This window comes from Dromiciops gliroides, chromosome 4 (genome assembly GCF_019393635.1).
Source record: "Dromiciops gliroides isolate mDroGli1 chromosome 4, mDroGli1.pri, whole genome shotgun sequence".
NCBI lineage: Eukaryota > Metazoa > Chordata > Mammalia > Microbiotheria > Microbiotheriidae > Dromiciops > Dromiciops gliroides.
In genome coordinates this window covers 167645712-167663905 of record NC_057864.1, presented here as the reverse complement: position 1 = coordinate 167663905, position 18194 = coordinate 167645712, and the positions used below count along the sequence as shown (strand labels likewise).

Sequence of the window (18194 nt, the reverse complement as noted above, 5' to 3'; positions counted from 1 at the left end):
GGACAGTGCCCCCTCCACCCATAGGAGCAGAACCCAACTATAATATAAAGGTACAAATCAAGGAATAGGTTGGAAAATGAGCAAGCAGTTACTGTGGGAAGATCAAAATACAAACTCAAAAATGGACAACAGTGTCAAAACAGCTACATTCAAAGCCTCAAAGATGAATGTGAATTGGTCTCAGGCCCCCTTCCCTCCAAAAAAAATTCCTGGAGGAGCTCAAAAAGGATTTTAAAAATAAGAGGTAAGGGGGGCGGCTAGGTGGCGCAGTGGATAAAGCACCAGCCCTGGATTCAGGAGTACCTGAGTTCAAATCCAGCCTCAGACACTTGATACTTACCAGCTGTGTGACCCTAGGCAAGTCACTTAACCCCCATTGCCCCGCAAAAAAAAAAAAAAAAAAAAAAAAGAGGTAAGAGACTTCCAGGGCGGAGCCAAGATGGCGGAGGAAAGGCAGTGAGCTCCTGAACTCATGACATGATTGCTCCAAAAAACATCCAAATAACACCATAGGAAAATGCCCAGAGCAGCAAAACTCACAGAAGAATGTGCTGAAATCATCTTCTAACCAAGAATGGTTTGGAAGGTCAGAAGGAGGGAGCTGCTGTGCTGATACAGGAGTTGAGCCCAACCCCACAGTCACCCTGATACAGATGCAGTCCCAGGAAGGCCTCACCAGAAAAGCAGATGCCCAGAGCCTCTGAATCAGCTGAAGCATCAGTGTTGTCTGGAACTAAGCTCACAGTCTGGTAGGTGAGCTGAGGCCTGGGCAGGGGGGAGACTACAGGGGTCTATGCTGGTGCTAAGGCAGAACTTGGATTTTACACCCCTGCTGAGAACCAGGAGGTAGGCTTGAGTAGCAGTGGCCCAGGTTGGGGAGGGGCACAGGCTCGTCAGAGCTAACAACCACAACACACACAAAACTGGTTGACTGGCAAGTTGGTCTGGGGTCATCTAAGGACCAGGGAACAGGCCAGGTGAGTGAAGAACTTGATTCTCCTTAAATCATACCACCTGGGACTTCTTAAGCTTGGGATACTAAAGCCTAGAAACAGTGCCCCACTTTAAGAAGCTAAAAGTCTAGTAAAAGAAAGGCAAGATGAGCCTGCAGAGAAAGGTGAGGACCATAGAAAGTTTCTTCAGTAACAAAGAAGACCAAGGGGCACCCTCAGAGGAAGATGTCAACATCAGGGCCCCTATACCTAAAGCTTCCGAGAAAAATACGAATTGGTCTCAGGCCATAGAGGTGCTCAAAAAGGACTTTGAAGATAAAGTTAGAGAGGTATAGGAAAAAATGAAAAGAGAAATGAGGGTGATGCAGGAAAGACATGAGAAAAAAGTCAACAGCTTGAAAAGTCAAATTGGCCAAATGGAATAGGAGGTATAAAAGCTCTCTGATGAAAATAATTGCCTAAGAACAAGGATTGAACAAATGGAAGCCAGTGACTTTATGAGAAACCAAGACACAATAAAGCAAATCCAAATGAATAAAAAAATAGAGGGCAATGTGAAATATCTTCTGGGAAAAACTGCTGACATGGAAAATAGGTCCAGGAGAGATAATTTGAAAATTATTGGTCTACCTGAAAACAATGATCAAGAAAAGAGCTTAGACACCATCTTCCAAGATAGTCTCAGGAAAATTGCCCTGAAATTCTAGAAGAAGAACCTAAAATAGAAATTGAAAGACTCTACCGATCACCTCCAGAAAGAGATCCCGAAAGGAAAACTCCTAGGAATATTATAGCCAAATTCCAGAGCTCTCAGGTCAAGGAGAAAATATTGCAAGCTGCCAAAAAGAAAGAATTCAAGTACTGTGGAACCCCAGTCAGGATAGCACAAGATCTAGCAGCTTCTACATTAAAGGACCGGAGGGCATGGAATATGATATTCCAAAGGGCAAAGGAAATGGGATTACAACCAAGAATCACCTACCCAGCAAAACTCAGCCTTATCTTTTTTTTTTTAATTAATAAAGTATTTTATTTTTTTCCGTTACATGTAAAGATAGTTCTCAACTTTTGTTTATACGAGCTTTACAATTTCAGATTTTTCTCCCTCCCTCCCCTCCCTCCACCCTCCCCTAGACAGCAGGTAATCTGATATAGGTTATATATATATATATATATATACACATAATAACATTAATCCTATTTCTGCATTAGTTATATTATAAGAGAAAAAATCAGAGCATTGATGAAAAATCTCAAAATGGAAAAAAAACAACAGCATCAGAAACAAAAGAAATAGTATGGTTCATTCAGCATCTATACTCTGCAGTTCTTTTTTCTTTTTTTTCTTGGATTTGGAGATCCTCTTCCATCACGAGTTCCCTGGAACTCTTCTGTGCCATTGCATTGGTGAGAAGAATATAGTCCATCACAGTAGATCAACACTCAATGTTGATGATACTGTGTACAATGTTCTTCTGGTTCTGCTCATCTCACTCATCATCAGCTCACGCAAGACCCTCCAGGTTTCTCTGAACTCCTCCTGCTCATCATTTCTTACAGCACAATAGTATTCCATTGTATTCATATATCACAACTTGTCCAGCCATTCCCCAATTGATGGGCACCCCCTCAACTTCCAATTCCTTGCCACCACGTAAAGAGCAGCTATAAATATTTTTGTACATGTGGGTCCCTTTCCCCTTTCCATGATTTCTTTGGGAAAAAGTCCCAAAAGTGGTATTGCTGGGTCAAAGGGTATGCACAGCTTTATTGCCCTTTGGGCATAATTCCAAATTGCTCTCCAGAATGGTTGGATCAGTTCACAGCTCCACCAACAATGGATTAGTGTTCCAATTTTCCCACAGCTTCTCCAACATTTATCATTTTCCTTTTTTGTCATTTTAGCCAATCTGATAGGTGTCAGGTGGTACCTCAGAGTTGTTTTTATTTGCATCTCTCTAATCATTAGAGATTTAGAGCATTTTTTCATATGGGAATAGATATCAGCCTTATCTTTCAGCAGAAAAAATGGGACTTTAATGAAAAAGAAGACTTTCAGATATTTGTGATCAAAAGAGATGAACTAAATGGCAAATTTGACTTTCAAATACAAGACCCTAAAGAACCATAAAAAAGTGGAGCTGGGGGACATACCTGGGGTCATACAGTGGGTGACTGTCTTGTGTCTGAGGCTGGGTTTTGGCTGAGATTCCCCCTGGGTCCAGGGGTGATGATTTGTGCACTGTGTCACTTATCTAGGTGATGACATCTTTAGGGTTAAATTGAGGGTTGAAGGGAATTCACTGGGGGAGGGGGAAGGGCAGAGGTGAAATCCTACATGAAAGTAACAGGAAAAGGCTTATGGAGTGGGGGAAGAGAGGGGAGAGGAGTAGGGCAGTAAATGAATTTTACCTCATCAGAAGAGGCTCAAAGACCTTAAACTCATCAGAGCTGCCTCAAAAAGGGACTAACAGACACACCCAACTGGGTGTAGTAATCTGTTTAATCTGGGCAGTAAATGAGCCTAACACTCATCAGAATTGGCTCAAAGACCTCAATCTCATTAGAATTGGAGGGAATAATGTACACACTCAATTGGGTGGAGTAATCTCTCTAACCCTGCAGGAAAATAGGAAGGGAAGAAGGGCAAAAGAAGGGCAAAGTAGGGGAGGGGACAGACAGAAGCAAATCCCTTTTGAAGAGTGATAGGATGAAAGAAGATGGATAATAGAATAAATATCATGGGGAAGGGAATAGGATGGAAGGGAAACAGTTAACAGTAGTAATCATGAAAAAGAGAAAAGGGGGAAAAATTGTAAAAAAAAAAAAAATAAGAGGTAAGGGGCAGCGAGGTGGCACAGTGGATAGAGCACTGGCCCTGGATTCAGTAGGACCTGAGTTCAAACCCAGCCTCAGACACTTGACACTAAGTAGCTGTGTGACCCTGGGCAAGTCAATTAACACCTGTTGCCCTGCCCCAAAAAAAGTACCATAATGGTGCTTCTCATCTTCTGAACTTTCTCTTCTATGTGTTTTTCAAATTTCATTGACATTCTTTTTATTCTTTTTTTTCGCATCACTATTATCACACACATCCCAATTCTCTTTATGCAAATAAAAGCCCTCTCATAATAAATTATAATCAAGTAAAACAGATCCATTGGCTGTGTCTGAAAATATAGGGCATCCCCAAAGTCTAAGAGCCATTTTAAGCTTAAAATGCAACCCTCGGTATGTCACATGCTGTACCACTACCTCTCTGCCAAAAAGTGAGAGAAGCATGATTCCTCATTAGTCTTCTGGAGTCAAAATTGGTCCTTGCATTGATCAAAGTTCTTATGTCTTTCAACGTTATTTTCCTTTACGAAATTATTATCATTGTATAAATTGTGCTGGTTCTGCTCATTTTATTCTGTATCTGTTCATATATATCTTCTCAGGTTTCTTTGAATCTACTTCTCATAATTTCCAAAAGTAACATTTCATATTATTTACATACTGTAATTTGTTTTTGGTTTTTTTTCCTTCTTTTTTTCTGTAATTTGTTTAATCATTTCCCACTTAACAGAAATGCATCATGTTTCCAGTTCTTCAACAAAAAGTACTCTTGTAAATATTTTTGTACATATGAGTCTTTTCCCCATCCTTGACATCTGTGGGGGTGTAAGCCTGTTATGGTATCACTGAGTCAAAGGGTATGCACAATAGTAACTTTTGTATATAATTCCAAATCACTTTCCAGAATGGTTGGAGCAATTCATATTCTAACCAATAATTGTCATGTTTTTACCCCCACAGTCTCTCCAACAATTATAATTTTCCTTTTTGTCATTTTTGTATTTGTAGTCTTTCAGGTTTTTTCCCCCTTTTTCTGCTCATCTATGATTTTGCTGATTACAGGTTCTGTCTTTCTTGGGTAGATATACTTCCTTAAAACTTTCTGTCAGTTGCAGCTTTGGTTCAAAATGCCACATAGACTATCGAAGTGACATATTCTACATATCAGCTTTAAGCTTTAAGACCTACAGAAACCTGACAAGTTTTTCTTGGTTACCCTCCTAACCCTTTTTGCCTGAGATTGACTTTGAGAAAGCACCATGCTAGTCTCCTTACTGAGCTATTTTTGACTCCACTGTGATTTAAAAAAAATATATCTTGGTGACAATTCCAAGGGACTCATGATGAAAAATGCTATCCACCTCCAGAGAAAGAACTAATGGAGTATGAACACAGATTGAAGCATGCTGTTTTTCACTTTAATTTTTGTCTGGTTTTTTTTTTGGTCTGTGTCTTCTTTAACAACTAATATGGAAATATGTTTTGCATGATTGCACATGTATTATAACCTATATCAAATTGCTTGCTGCCTTAAGGAGGGAGGAGGAGATAAAGGGAAAGAGAAAATTTAGACCTCAAAAAATTTTAAATGAATGTTAAAAATTGTCTTTACATTATGAGATTTAAAATTGGATATATGAGCATTAAACTCCCCCTTTTCCCTATATATAATCTCCCAGACCACTAAGAAAAAGAAGCCTCTGAGCTTTAATCAGTGAGGGATTAGTTTTTATTGCTTGGGAATTAATTAAACAACAAAAGGTGATACCAATTAGGGAAATAGGAAAGTAGAAATACAAATGAATAATCTTAGATCTAAGCTTAGTCTATATTCCTTTATAAAACTCACTGAATCCCAAACTGCCCGTCAGGCCGAGAACCAGAGCCAAACACCAAATGCGTGCGCCACCACAGCTAAGCTGAAAAACCAGAGAGAGAGAACTTCCGTTCCTCCCTCAGTTTTAAGCTGGCGTGCCGGAAGTTCATCACAGACTCCTCCCCAAAAGGGAGGTCCTTCAAAAGCCACTCGCTCGACTCTCAAATGATTCAGCTAAAACTTCCATTTTTACCACATTCCCCCCTTTGTTTCATTTGAAAAACAAATGAGTTTGCTCAATGAAACAGCCAAAAATAATATCCTGTGCTAACTAATAATATGTTAATATCAATATAGAAAAAGGGAGAGAGAAAAGTTTTGTCCAGAGGGGCAGTCCCTCATGAACGTAACGCTTTGACATTGGTCTTGGAGAGGGAGGGCCTCTGCAGAGAATACATGTTACAGATGGTATATGATAACAGAAGGAGATAACAAAAACTAACAAAACTGTTCATATAAAGTCTCTGAGTTCTCTTGTCTTCTTGAAGTGGTAAGATGTCATCAGGAGGAAGCTGGATTCTGGTATGGAAAACTGGGCTCTGGACTCTGGACTCTGATCTGGAAAACTGGATTCTGGACTCTGGTCTGGAAAGCTGGATTCTCTTCTGTTTGAATTGCTGGATTTTTACTAAACCTTAGCATAGCATTGTCAATGATCAAATTAATAAATTTCATTACAACATGTAATTGAGAAAAAAATAAAATCTTATTTAAAAATATGAATCTTGGCCCTTAAGAGAAAAAACCTGGGCTTGTCCCTGAAAGATACATAATTGATAAACTGGGTCTTTCTTATCCATGTCAGTTTAATAAACATTTTCCTGTTAGCATCTCCTAGTTCTTACTGCTAAGGCATAATGAACTAATACAGAAGTAGGTTTGTTTCTTTTACTAGTCCCTTGCCTCTCCTTTTTTTCTCAGATTTGTATTTGAGTATCACTTTAAAAAATTATCAATTATAGTATTGCACTCATTGGGATGGCTTTTAAGGTTGACTCTTGGTGTATATGTTCAAAGGCATATCAGCAGATGTCTGGCACAGTCTAACCATGTGTGCATAAGAATGTGACTATTATTCAGATGTGGCTCAAAAGACCCATGTGTGACAATGACTACTACTGCAGTATATACACATTGGGATTGTTCTTTGATCCAAGGCTCCTGGTGATGTTTGCTGAAGCAGTTGCTGCTTTCAATTTGATTTCTTGATTCACCATCAGCCCTGGGCCTGCTTGAGTGATCACCCTGTTCCTACTTGCTCTACGCCAGGTTTGGAAGTCAGTACAAGGGTGCCGGAATAGAGAGTTCCTGTCACACAGATCCCACTGTCAAAGAGCTTATAATCTGAAGTAGGGAAAAGAGATGTACCAAGATAACTTCCTATTCTACCTATAACTCTATGAACTAAAGGCACAATGTTCTATTACATGTGCTCTAATTGTGATGCAGAGCCACTTCTACCCTAAGTGTTCTAACAGACTACTTGTGCCTAATCTGTGGTTGTCCTTTCCAAACTCATACTGCACTTATCAGCCACAGCTGAACACAAAATACTTCTATGACATCGTGATGTCATTGGCCATCTTCAAAAACAAAAGATGAACAATAACAACAACAATGATTGGACAGCTAGGTACTTCAGTGGGTAGAGTGCTGTGCCTAGAGTCAGGAAGATTCATCTTCCTGAGTTCAAATCTGGCCTGAGACACTTACCAGTTGTGTGACCCTGAGCAAGTCAGTCATCCCTGTTTACCTCAATTTCCTCATCTGTAAAATGAGCTGGAGAAGGAAATGGAAAATACTCTAGTATCTTTGTCAAAAAATTTCCAAATGGGGTCACAAAGAACGGGATGCAACTGAAATGACTGAAAAGTGGAAAGAGATTTGGAATCTGAGGAACTGGGTTCAGTACCTCTCTGCCCTGTCACTGCATTGACCTTGGACAGATCTATTACTATGAGCTGATGTCCTCAGCCTCAAAATGAATTTGTCTTTGAAAAAGCTGATTAAGAAATATATGTTCCATGTTCCTTGTCATAGGTACCAGAATTGCTAGTTATATCCCTGGGTTCCCTAGCTCCAGATTTAGCATTCTTTGCATTATATATCATGCTGTCTCCTCCAATCCCCTGGATTTCACTTTATTTTGCAGAATGCTTTGAGACGCTCAGTTTAAAAGATGTACTATAATTATAATAGCAGGGTAATCCTGTGTGAGAATCTGTTTTATGAACCTCTTAAATGTAAGCCATGTACAAATGTCAATTAAGAGCCACAATTAGGTCCTAAATGGTTTAGTCTATAATATTATAGATGTGACCTGTGGTCTAGGACTGAAGCTCTGGGTTTATAAGAACTGGGTTTAAGCTTCAGGGACTTCTCACAGAATATGCTCTTTTTCATTCCTCCCCTACCCCTATCTACCTTGGTAGGCCTTAGGCAATAATGAGTTTCTGAGTAGGGGGAATGACACGATACAAGCTGTTTTAGAAAGATCAGTTTGGCGATGCTATTTTCCCTCTTCTTCAAAGATATCCAGACTCTTGTGATCTAGATTGTACCTCCCCACTTCCAAGTCTTACTGCCTTAAGTATTATTTTTCTCCCTAGCACCTCCAGTCTCTTAACTGTTTCCCTTCTCTTTGCCATCAAACATCTTTAAAATCTTTTTTTTTGGAGGTAATCAGGGTTAAGTGACTTTCCCAGGGTCACACAGCTAGTGAGTATCTGAGGCCAAATTTGAACTCAGGTCCTCCTTGAATCCAAGGCCAGTGCACTATCCCCTGCACCACCTACCTTCCCTTGTCTTAAAAATCTTAAAAAATAATTTTTAAAAAATACACCTTGTTTTGATCCCACTGCCTTCTCTATTTGTAATCATATGGACATAGGAACTTTTCTACTGTATTAAAAACATCCACGGTCCATTCTGTCTTATATCCTTTTGCTAACAGAGGCCTCAAGGAATATTCTATGAGGAAGGAGGTGTGGTGCCCACTTTAAGGTCCGAGTTCCTCTTTATTAGTTGAATCATTCATAAATTGATCTAAACTTTTTAGATCCATTTTGGATCCCTTTTGAGGTAGTAAAGTTATAAAAAGAGGTTGGTCTATATTTTTTAAAGTAAGGATAAAAAAGACATTGTTTTCACAGCTCTTCCCAATCTATTATTTTATTAGATCCTTACAACATCTCCATGAGGTTCATGTCACTCATCCCTATTTAATAGATGGGAGAGATGGAGGCACAGGAAAAAAATCAAGTGGCTTGATTACACAACAAATGAGTGGCCAGGTTGGGACTAAAATCCAGCTCTCCCAAGTCCCAGGAATTTAAAAAAAAAAAAAAAGATTTGCAGCTGAAATCAGTGTCTCACCAAGGAAGCTTGGGAACCAGTGGTCCATAGAATTATAACCTCTTCTCCAGATAGGAACTGGTTTTTGGTCCAGACCTGTGATCATTAGCATAGGGACCTCTAACTATGGCTCCAGAGCAGTAATGCCACTATAATTTGTAGTCTTAGCCTAGGGCAGAGGTTAACTGCCTTGCCAGGATCACATGGCTAGTCTACCTTGGAAGCAAGACTCGAATGCAGCTTTTCCTGATTCCAAGGCTGGCTCCTTAGCCACAGCACCATGCTGAGCTGTGAGGACTAAAAAATAAACTTCTGGGGCAGGCTGAGAACCAGAATCTGGTGGTTGAGCATCCTTCTCTTTTCTACATTGTCAAGACAAAGCAAGGGCAGGATCAACTACATCCGGCATGAATTGTGACCAAAGCGGTTAGACTGCAAACTGATTTAAAGAACTGGGGCCTCATGTCGTGACAATTCTGGTATCATGAAGTGTGTCTATATAATAGACACATCCACATATATGTTATACCAATGGTTTACATTCTATATTGGGGTTTTTAAAATGTTATTTTAATGTCTTCAATTCATAAAGGCATTTATTTACTTATTGCTTTTCATGCTTTTTAAAATTTAATTTTTAATTTTTTTTTGCTTTGGCTGCATGAGGAAGGTTTGAAGCAAATGTGTGTGGGTGGCTTCCATGGTGCAAAGTAGCAACTTCCACAGAAAGGGGAGGTTCCCCCTGAGCTAATGGGGCATGTGTATTCCAGTGTGTTAGGATGGAAACACAAATATCTTGACATTGCAGGTACTTTGGCAGTTGCTAGAAAAGGGAAATGCTTTGTCTTATTATGGAGACGACTGTGGGGTGGAGGTGTGGGAAGGTGATGGAGGAGGAGGAGGAGGATGGAGTTTTAAGGATGGTGGTTTCTCTGATTTCAGCACACCTAACAATTACCTGTGTGCTCTGTTTCCTTTGGCAGGATCAAGAAGAACAAGCTTACTTTGCAGTGTTTGATGGGCATGGTGGAGTAGACGCCGCCATTTATGCCTCTGTCCACCTCCATGTGAACTTAGTACGCCAGGAAATGTTCCCCCATGACCCTGCTGAGGCACTGTGCCGGGCCTTCCGGGTGACCGATGAGCGTTTTGTGCAGAAAGCAGCCAGGGAGGTTTGTAATTTCTTCATACAAACAGTTAGGGGCCCAGAGGAGAATCCTTTTTATGCCCTAAAATGCAGACTAAAAAAAACCCCACTAGCCTGGTCCATTAATTTTGTCTGTGGCTAAAGAGCTTATTTAGACTCAGATTTTGCTTTCTTTAGCACCACCTCCCCCCAATCCTGGCATTTAGACACCTCAGCATTCTCCTCTGGACTCTACTCCCAAGGCAACATCTTGAATTCCATTGTAGTTCTCACTCACTAATGGACTTTGCAGAACATGCTAAGTGAATTATTATTCATGAACACAGACCTAGATTTATGGTAATTTAGGCATATTGTCCATAGAAGTTCTTGGGCAGCAATTTTCTAGAAATTTCTCACCACTGGATTTGTCAGGTAAGTTTTTACTTTCTTAATCGCCAATGCCTAGAAGTCACACCAGAATTATTTCTTTCCCTTTCTATTGCTAACAAGTTTGGATATGGTCATCAAGTCAGCAAACTATAAATAGGTGGGAAAGACCACTTGAGTTTCCTATTTTAAAAGCCTTGAAAAAGAACTGGGATTCCACTCACATTATGAGTCTGGTGTCGATTATCATTAGTCTCAAATGACCTAAGAACCAGATTTCCTCTTGCCAGAATTAAAAAAAAAAAGTTTGAGCTCGTTCTCTGTATTGTAATGATTTCCATTATCTAAACATTTACTGACCTGGATATTTACTGAATCTGAACAATAGAAATGAGAGATTAGGATAAACAGTGGGAGCTTCAACCTAATTAATCATTTTGAGGCATAGGTACACAATTAACTGTAGCACTGAATGCTGGAAGTTGTAACCAGGTACAAACTAGAAAATAATTTTTTTTTTAAAGAAATTGATTGTACAGAGAGAAAATTATTCTCTCCTAACTGAAACATTCACTCTTTCAATGGAATGGGCTGGGTTGAGGTGTACATGACCATTTTATCCATTTCAGTTAGGAAAACACACAAAGCAAACCAGTTACCACCATTCAAAATGTGGTCCAGAGTTCTTGATGCTCCATGCCCTAGTAAACCTTGGGATCCCTTGGGATCATCATGAATTTCCTTTCCTTCTGACAATCCTAAGGCCTGCCTAGGTTCAATGCAAATCCAATTAAAGTCAGTTCAATTCAGTTCAATTCAACAAGGAATTGTTGCCTACTATGTACCAGGAACTAAGTTTATGGGAATGGGAAATAAAAGGATGAATTAAACCCTAGATTAAATATAAAAGGTTTTTATTGATTGAACACTTTACTTTGTGCTGGATGCCAATCCTCTAAACCTTCCAGGGGTTACTCAAAAACCACAGTCTCCTGGCTTTTCCTCTTATCATAATTCTCCCTCTGATTTCAACTTGGAATGTGATACCCTGACAAATGATCTAGAGATAACCCATCTCTGAAACCAAGTATGCCTCTAGGTCTTTTCTCTTTTCCATTTCCTTATTCCATTTCTTCAAGAGTACACCAATACTCTTTTTTTTTATACCAATACTCTTGACTGTATCTGTACTTATTTCGTCTGAAGTCCCAGTGTGCCTCAGTCTCCCCAACAGCTCGCTACTATCTTAAATAACTTAGAATTTGCACAGCAAGTTCCCTCCTGTGCTTCCATGTGTTAACTGCTGAGAAGAAAGTAGCTATTCCTGTTGTGAAACAGCCAGCCCAGCCTCCTGTTCTCTCCAGAGCATATGCAGTGAAACGTCTTTATAATTTGTACTAGCGGGGCTGAATTATCTGAATGTTCTGTGTGGGAAGACATTCTATTGGTGGGCGAGGATTTATAACAAACAATGAACTTTCCCCATGCAGGAGATGGGCAATGGGCAGGGGGTGTTGGAAGGGGGAAGGCAAGATGTGCCTTTATCCACCTATGGCTTACTGGGTCTATTTCAGAATGATAGAAAATTGTGATTATGTGGGGCACTTGAGTCAAATGGATCTGTTGTGTCCATCTACTAGTAGCAGCACTGGGAATTGGAAGGCCTCACTTCTCTTCCTAGGGTTCCGAATTCCAAATGCAAATGAAGGGAAAAGTTTCCCCACATGTATTACCAAAACCTAGGCCTCTAGAAAACATTTCATATAAGTTTCATTGTAGGTGTGCATGTCCCACAACAAACTTTGTGTTAAGTATTCTCTTAACCTTAATACGCTATGGGATACAAAAATGATTGGGCACATATTTTGTCTAGAGGCATCACAACATTGGCTCCATTTCCCCCTTCAAGTGAAATGCCATAAATCCTAGTTTTACAAACAATGGGAACTCAGGCTATGCTTTTTTTTTCTGATCCAAGAATGATTCAATAGTGCCTGTGAGATATATGACACAATGGGGAAAATCCCTGCCCTGGGAGGTAGAACTTTGTTTGGGATCTAGTATTAGTCACATGACATTGGACAAGGGTTCTTATGAGGATCAAATGAAATAACACCCGTGAAAATGTTTTTTAAAAGTATGATGTGCAAGTATAAAGTATTATTAAAAGATCACCTATTCCCTGCTTGGTAGGAATGTAAATGTGCTTGTCAATGAGAAGTCGGCGCTTCTGGGTCTTCGTTTATACTGGCTTTGCATTAACCATTTTCAGAGCTTACGCTGTGGGACCACAGGTGTGGTGACATTTATCCGAGGCAACATGCTCCACGTAGCCTGGCTGGGCGACTCTCAGGTCATGCTTGTGAGGAAAGGCCAAGCTGTAGAATTAATGAAGCCACATAAACCGGATAGAGAGGTGAGCAGAGCCTCTTTCTTTGGGCCATAATCCAAGGTCTGTTTTCCAGCTAATTATTCATACTATTATGTTTTATCATTATAACTATCATTATTTCTCCAGCAACCAGCCCCATAAAGTCCCTGGAAAAAGGAAAACAATCTTTCCAGGAAATGGCTATATGTCATGTATGCCTGATGGCAACTGAAGGACATCCCTTGTTCTAACTCTTGTTATCACTTGCAGAGAGCCTTCTGGCGTTAATTTTTTAAAATTTTCCTCTTATGTGTTACACTGTGATTTAGGATGAGAAGCAACGAATTGAGGCCCTTGGAGGCTGTGTGGTCTGGTTTGGTGCCTGGAGAGTGAATGGAAGTCTGTCTGTCTCAAGAGCTATTGGTAAGAAATTATTTAACTCGTTAAGGCTCTCCAGCGTGCCCCATCCTCATTTGCTACCTAAGCATTAACTACAATACCACTGAGAAACCCGAGACAATACAGTTCCCATTATGAAAGAACTCGTGGTACCACTTAAACAGCAATTAAGGGATGTCTCTCTTACTTTTAATTACCGACTCATATCCTTTTTGTCTGTGGAGGCTTATGTTTCAATTTCATTATCAAAATGAAAAAAAGAAAACTTAAGCACACGGGGCCTACAGGTCTGCTGTCTCCTTTATTGAAAGAAGCCTATGACTCATATGAAGAGGAGCTACTTGGAATCACGCTGCCCCTTCATTTCATTTCATTCCACTCTCGTCTGATGCAGTCACAGGTTTCCCTGACGCACAGGATGATGGTGTTGTGCCAGAGATCACATCTTTTACCTCATGCAGACTCACCTATGGCAGTTCAATTAAGCAACCCCGGGGTTTGCCTTCAAGATTTCCTGTTTGTTTTTACAAGATACTACAATTGTTGCCCTCAGTGAATGAATGTGAATTTTAACAAAAAATATTTTAATTTTTAAAAAGTATGTTAGAATTATCTGGCATAAGGAAAACAAGAAAGAATTCCAGTAACATTCCAGCTTAATCATACTAAGTTTTAGGGGAAGCTTCAGAAGCAGAACTGAAACATGTAGGTGCAGTTCATGATGGGTAAAATGTCACAATTTTCCAGCTCTTTAAATTGACTTTGGAACCAACACGTAAACCTGACCAACAGTAACACTTGCTCTTTGAGGTCTGGCTTCCTATCTGAAGCTATCACCAGATAGTGAACAGGTTTGATAAAATCGTGTAAACAATAAAGAGGTAATTCTCAGAAAATACTTTGTGGTTTAGGGGACAGCTAGGTGGCGCAGCAGATAAAGCACCAGCCAGACCTGGATTCAGGAGGACCTGAGTTCAAATCTGGCCTCAGACACTTGACACTTACTAGCTGTGTGACCCTGGGCAAGTCACTTAACCCACATTGCCCCACCGCACCCCCAAAAAAATTAGTTTAAAAGAAAATACTTTGTGTTTTTAGGTGCACTCACTTTGGGCCCTCGGCACATAATTTCAAGCTTCATACTTTAGTAAAGTTGTCTAATACTGTGTGGCCAAACTCTTGCCTAGGCATGTCACAGCAATGACTGACAAAAGCCTGCAATGTTCTCTAATATCTGTCTTGTCATTTATAACATGGTTTTGTCATTTTTGTTTTAAAAAGAGTCCTACTTGTCTCAATTTTCTCTCAGCTGAGTATATGTGATTCATATTCATTTTTCAAGGCTGCAGTGACAAATTCCAACCTCCCTAAGAACTGGGAACAGGGATAGGATAGATAAATGCAATCTATACATAATCCCCCAATCTAATTTCAGTCATTAATTTTAACCTTCTCCCATCCCAAGGCTGTTAACAAGAGCTAAAAGGATTCTCTGAGCTTCACCTCCCTCTCGCCTACTCTTTGATAGAAGTGTTAACAAGCTGTTGAAGGGTCCAAATGTGAGGAGCAGTAAGTAAGAGAGAGTAAACGCATTTCTTTATAACTACAGTTAGTAAAGGAGTCTAGAATGAAAAAAGCCCAAAGGGGGGGAAAAATCTCATTTCTAGAATATATTGCTGTATTACATCTATTTGATTCCAAAAGTACCAAAAGTCCTATGAATCATGTTCAGATATATTAAGCAGAGGAATCATTAATACTTGTTAAAGGACCAACCAGCCTACCAAAGAGGAAATGAGGAGGAAAGACAAAAAGGAAACCAGAAACATCTCTCTCCTCAGTCTTAAGTGAATGATATATGATTGCTAAGGTTTTTCTAGATTGGGAAAGGGAAATATTTTCCACTTTCAACACAAACATAATTTGTATCTTCAGAAATGAAATCCTTTTCAATTGTTTCCTCCTTATGAACCCTTCAGGCATAGGAGGTTGATATGGGGCATGTTGGGTTTCCATAGTAGATGGAGGAGGTAGGTTGAAGATAAAAGGTTAATGCTACCTCTATCATGAAATGAATTCATGCCCTCCTACCAAGTTTGGGGGCGAAATGTCATGAATCTGACACACCCCACACAAGAGCAGGTGAAAAGCCAGACTCTAGGCAGCGTTTGCCAGGCACAGATCTTTTCATGCTTCGTTCCAAAGTAACAGTTGCAGTAGCCCTTTGACTGAAGCACTAAAATGAGAATTTGGGAACAGTGTGAGTCAGATCACATGTATTTTTAGAAATGGAGTTCAGCAAATGATAATGATGATGATAATGTAATCAGGTACGGTAGGGGGTGATGAAGTTCAGAAGAGATCGACAGAGGTCATTCATTGATTGGGAGTTTTAATGAGAGTAAAGAAACAACTAGGAGATACTGTAACGTTCATAAAAGTAGAGTAATGTCTTGAAAACACTGAGGGGGAAAATACAAAAAAAAAAAAATCCACACTGAGGAACAGAATTCTTGCTGCTGGTAATAGTAGTACTGATTGGAGGCTAGATAATAATACTAATAATAGCTATTAACAGCTAACATGTACCTAGCACATACTAATGTACCAGGCATTATTTAATTTGGTCCTCACAACAACCCTGCAAGGTAGGTAATGTTATCTCCTTTTACAGATGAAACTGAAACAGACAGACATTAAATGACTTGCCCAGGGTCACACAGCTAGTAAATGTCTTGAGGTCAGATTTGAACCCAATTCTTCCTGAATCCAGACCCAGTATTTGTTCTACTGTGCCACAGCAAGGAGATCTGAGCAAGCTTGTTGGAATGAAGAAAAAGGGCTGGTTTTGAGAAATATTAGGGCAGAAGAAATAGTACATAGCAGTGGCTTCAAGGTAAAGGTGACTTAAGTGTATGTGAGGGTATAACTAGCATTCATACTAGTAATAGTAAAGAATTCAGAGGAATTTAAGGGAGTTAGAATGTATGTGCTAATGATCTTAAATTACCTTGATTTTATTATAAGGTAGCATGGTACAGTGAGTGAAACCATGGGGTCAGAAAAAAGATTCCACTTTAAAAGTATATATAAGGGACAGCTAGATGGCGCAGTGGATAGAGCACCGGCCCTGGAGTCAGGAGGACCTGAGTTCAAATCCGACCTCAGACACTTAACATTTACTAGCTGTGTGACCCTGGGCAAGTCACTTAACCCCAATTGACTCACAAAAACAAAACAAAACAAAAAAGTATATATTGGGGGGGGGCAGCTGGGTGGCACAGTGGATAAAGAAAGCACCAGGAGGACTTGAATTCAAGTCCAGCCTCAGACACTTGACACTCACTAGCTGTGTGACCCTGGGCAAGTCACTTAGCCCTCATTGTCCTGCAAAAAAACAAACAAAAAAGTATATATGAGGATTCTAGGCATTCAACAAATAGTTATTGGCCATCTGTGGCATATAAAGCACACTGTGCCAGATATTATTCATTTTAAGTGTTAAAATAGCCAAGTAGACATGTTTCTTACAATACAGAGTTATGAAATTGTTGAAAAGTATGAGAGAAGTCAAGGCTGGGGACAAACCTGGCAATCACAGATACACTACAGGTGGTGACTAAGACCAAGAATGGATCAATAAACTGTTTGAGGGAATTAAAGAACAAGCCTTGAGGCACAATCAAATTAATAATGGAAAAGCAGCAAACCAATGACTTCTTCATAGACAGAGGAGCATTATTAAATTTATTAATGATTCAAAGATGGGTAGACTAGCTAATACAACAGATAACAGGCTTGAGATCCAAAAAAAAAAAATCTTGATAGGGTAGAACAGTAGGTCTGATCTAATAAGATGAATTTTAATAGGGATAGATATAAAGTCTTGCAACTTACATTAAAAGAAACAAATTTTTAAAAGATAGGAGAGGCAGTGTAACAAAGTGGTTTATGTGAAAAATATCATAGGGGTTTCACTAGACTGCAAGTTTATTACAAATTAGTGGTGGAAAATGACTGCTGAAAAAATGTTATTGGGATTTTAGGCTTCATTAATAGTTATATAATGTCTCTGGCCAGGGAGGCAATAGTCATATTTTACTCTGCCCTGACAAGACGACATAGTGCCCTACTAGGAATATTGTGTTCAATTCTGGGTGCTATGCTTTAAGAAAAAAAGAAAACAATCCACTTCAAAAATAGAAGATGAAGATGGCACAGGTAGTTAAAAGGTTTTATAATAAATATCTGGAGACTTCAATGACTGCAGGCTCAAAGTAAGTCACTGATGCAATATGGAAACTGAAAAAGGTAACATGATCTCAGGCTGCACTAAAGCACAATCCTGAATGATTGATATAATACTGTCCAGCATTACTGTGCCTTTTTGATGTTAAGTTCTGGACCACAACTTGTAGGAACACCCATGGAGAGTGACAAGGGTGGTGAAAGGCTTTGAGATCAAATCATACAATGATTGGCCAAAGATACTAAAGATGTTTAGCCTGAAGAAAAGAGAAATATTAGTTACCTTATGTCATGGGCAGTCCCATGGAAGAGGGAATAGACTTGTTCTCTTGACTCTAAATGGCAGAACTACATACAGTGGATAGAAGTTGTACAGAGGCAGATTTCGGCTCCATTTTAAGAGGTAGACCATGTGTTAGGAATGTTATTGAAGAGATTCTCAATCAGGTATAGGGGGAATTAGATGGCCTCTGAAGTCTCTTCCAATTGTGAGATCATGAAAAGAGACACTGGCAAACTAGAGAATGTCTAGATGGGGGCCAGAATCATCATGGGGTTTGAAACTAGGCCATATGAGAAACAGCAGAAATAACTTGGCAGGGAGGGGGGAACCTGGGAGCTGTTTTCAAATAAATGGCT

The 18194-nt window shown here is 39.6% G+C and overlaps 1 protein-coding gene across 1 annotated transcript in view; it reads left to right on the top strand.

Moving 5' to 3' along the window:
* PPM1E (protein phosphatase, Mg2+/Mn2+ dependent 1E) overlaps positions 1-18194 on the top strand; it is a 247924-nt gene that overhangs the window by 222157 nt on the left and 7573 nt on the right. The window contains exons 4-6 of the mRNA XM_044001847.1: positions 10005-10193; positions 12810-12953; positions 13238-13331. Coding sequence (XP_043857782.1) covers positions 10005-10193; positions 12810-12953; positions 13238-13331 — 427 coding nt within the window. The remainder of the gene's footprint in view (positions 1-10004; positions 10194-12809; positions 12954-13237; positions 13332-18194) is intronic.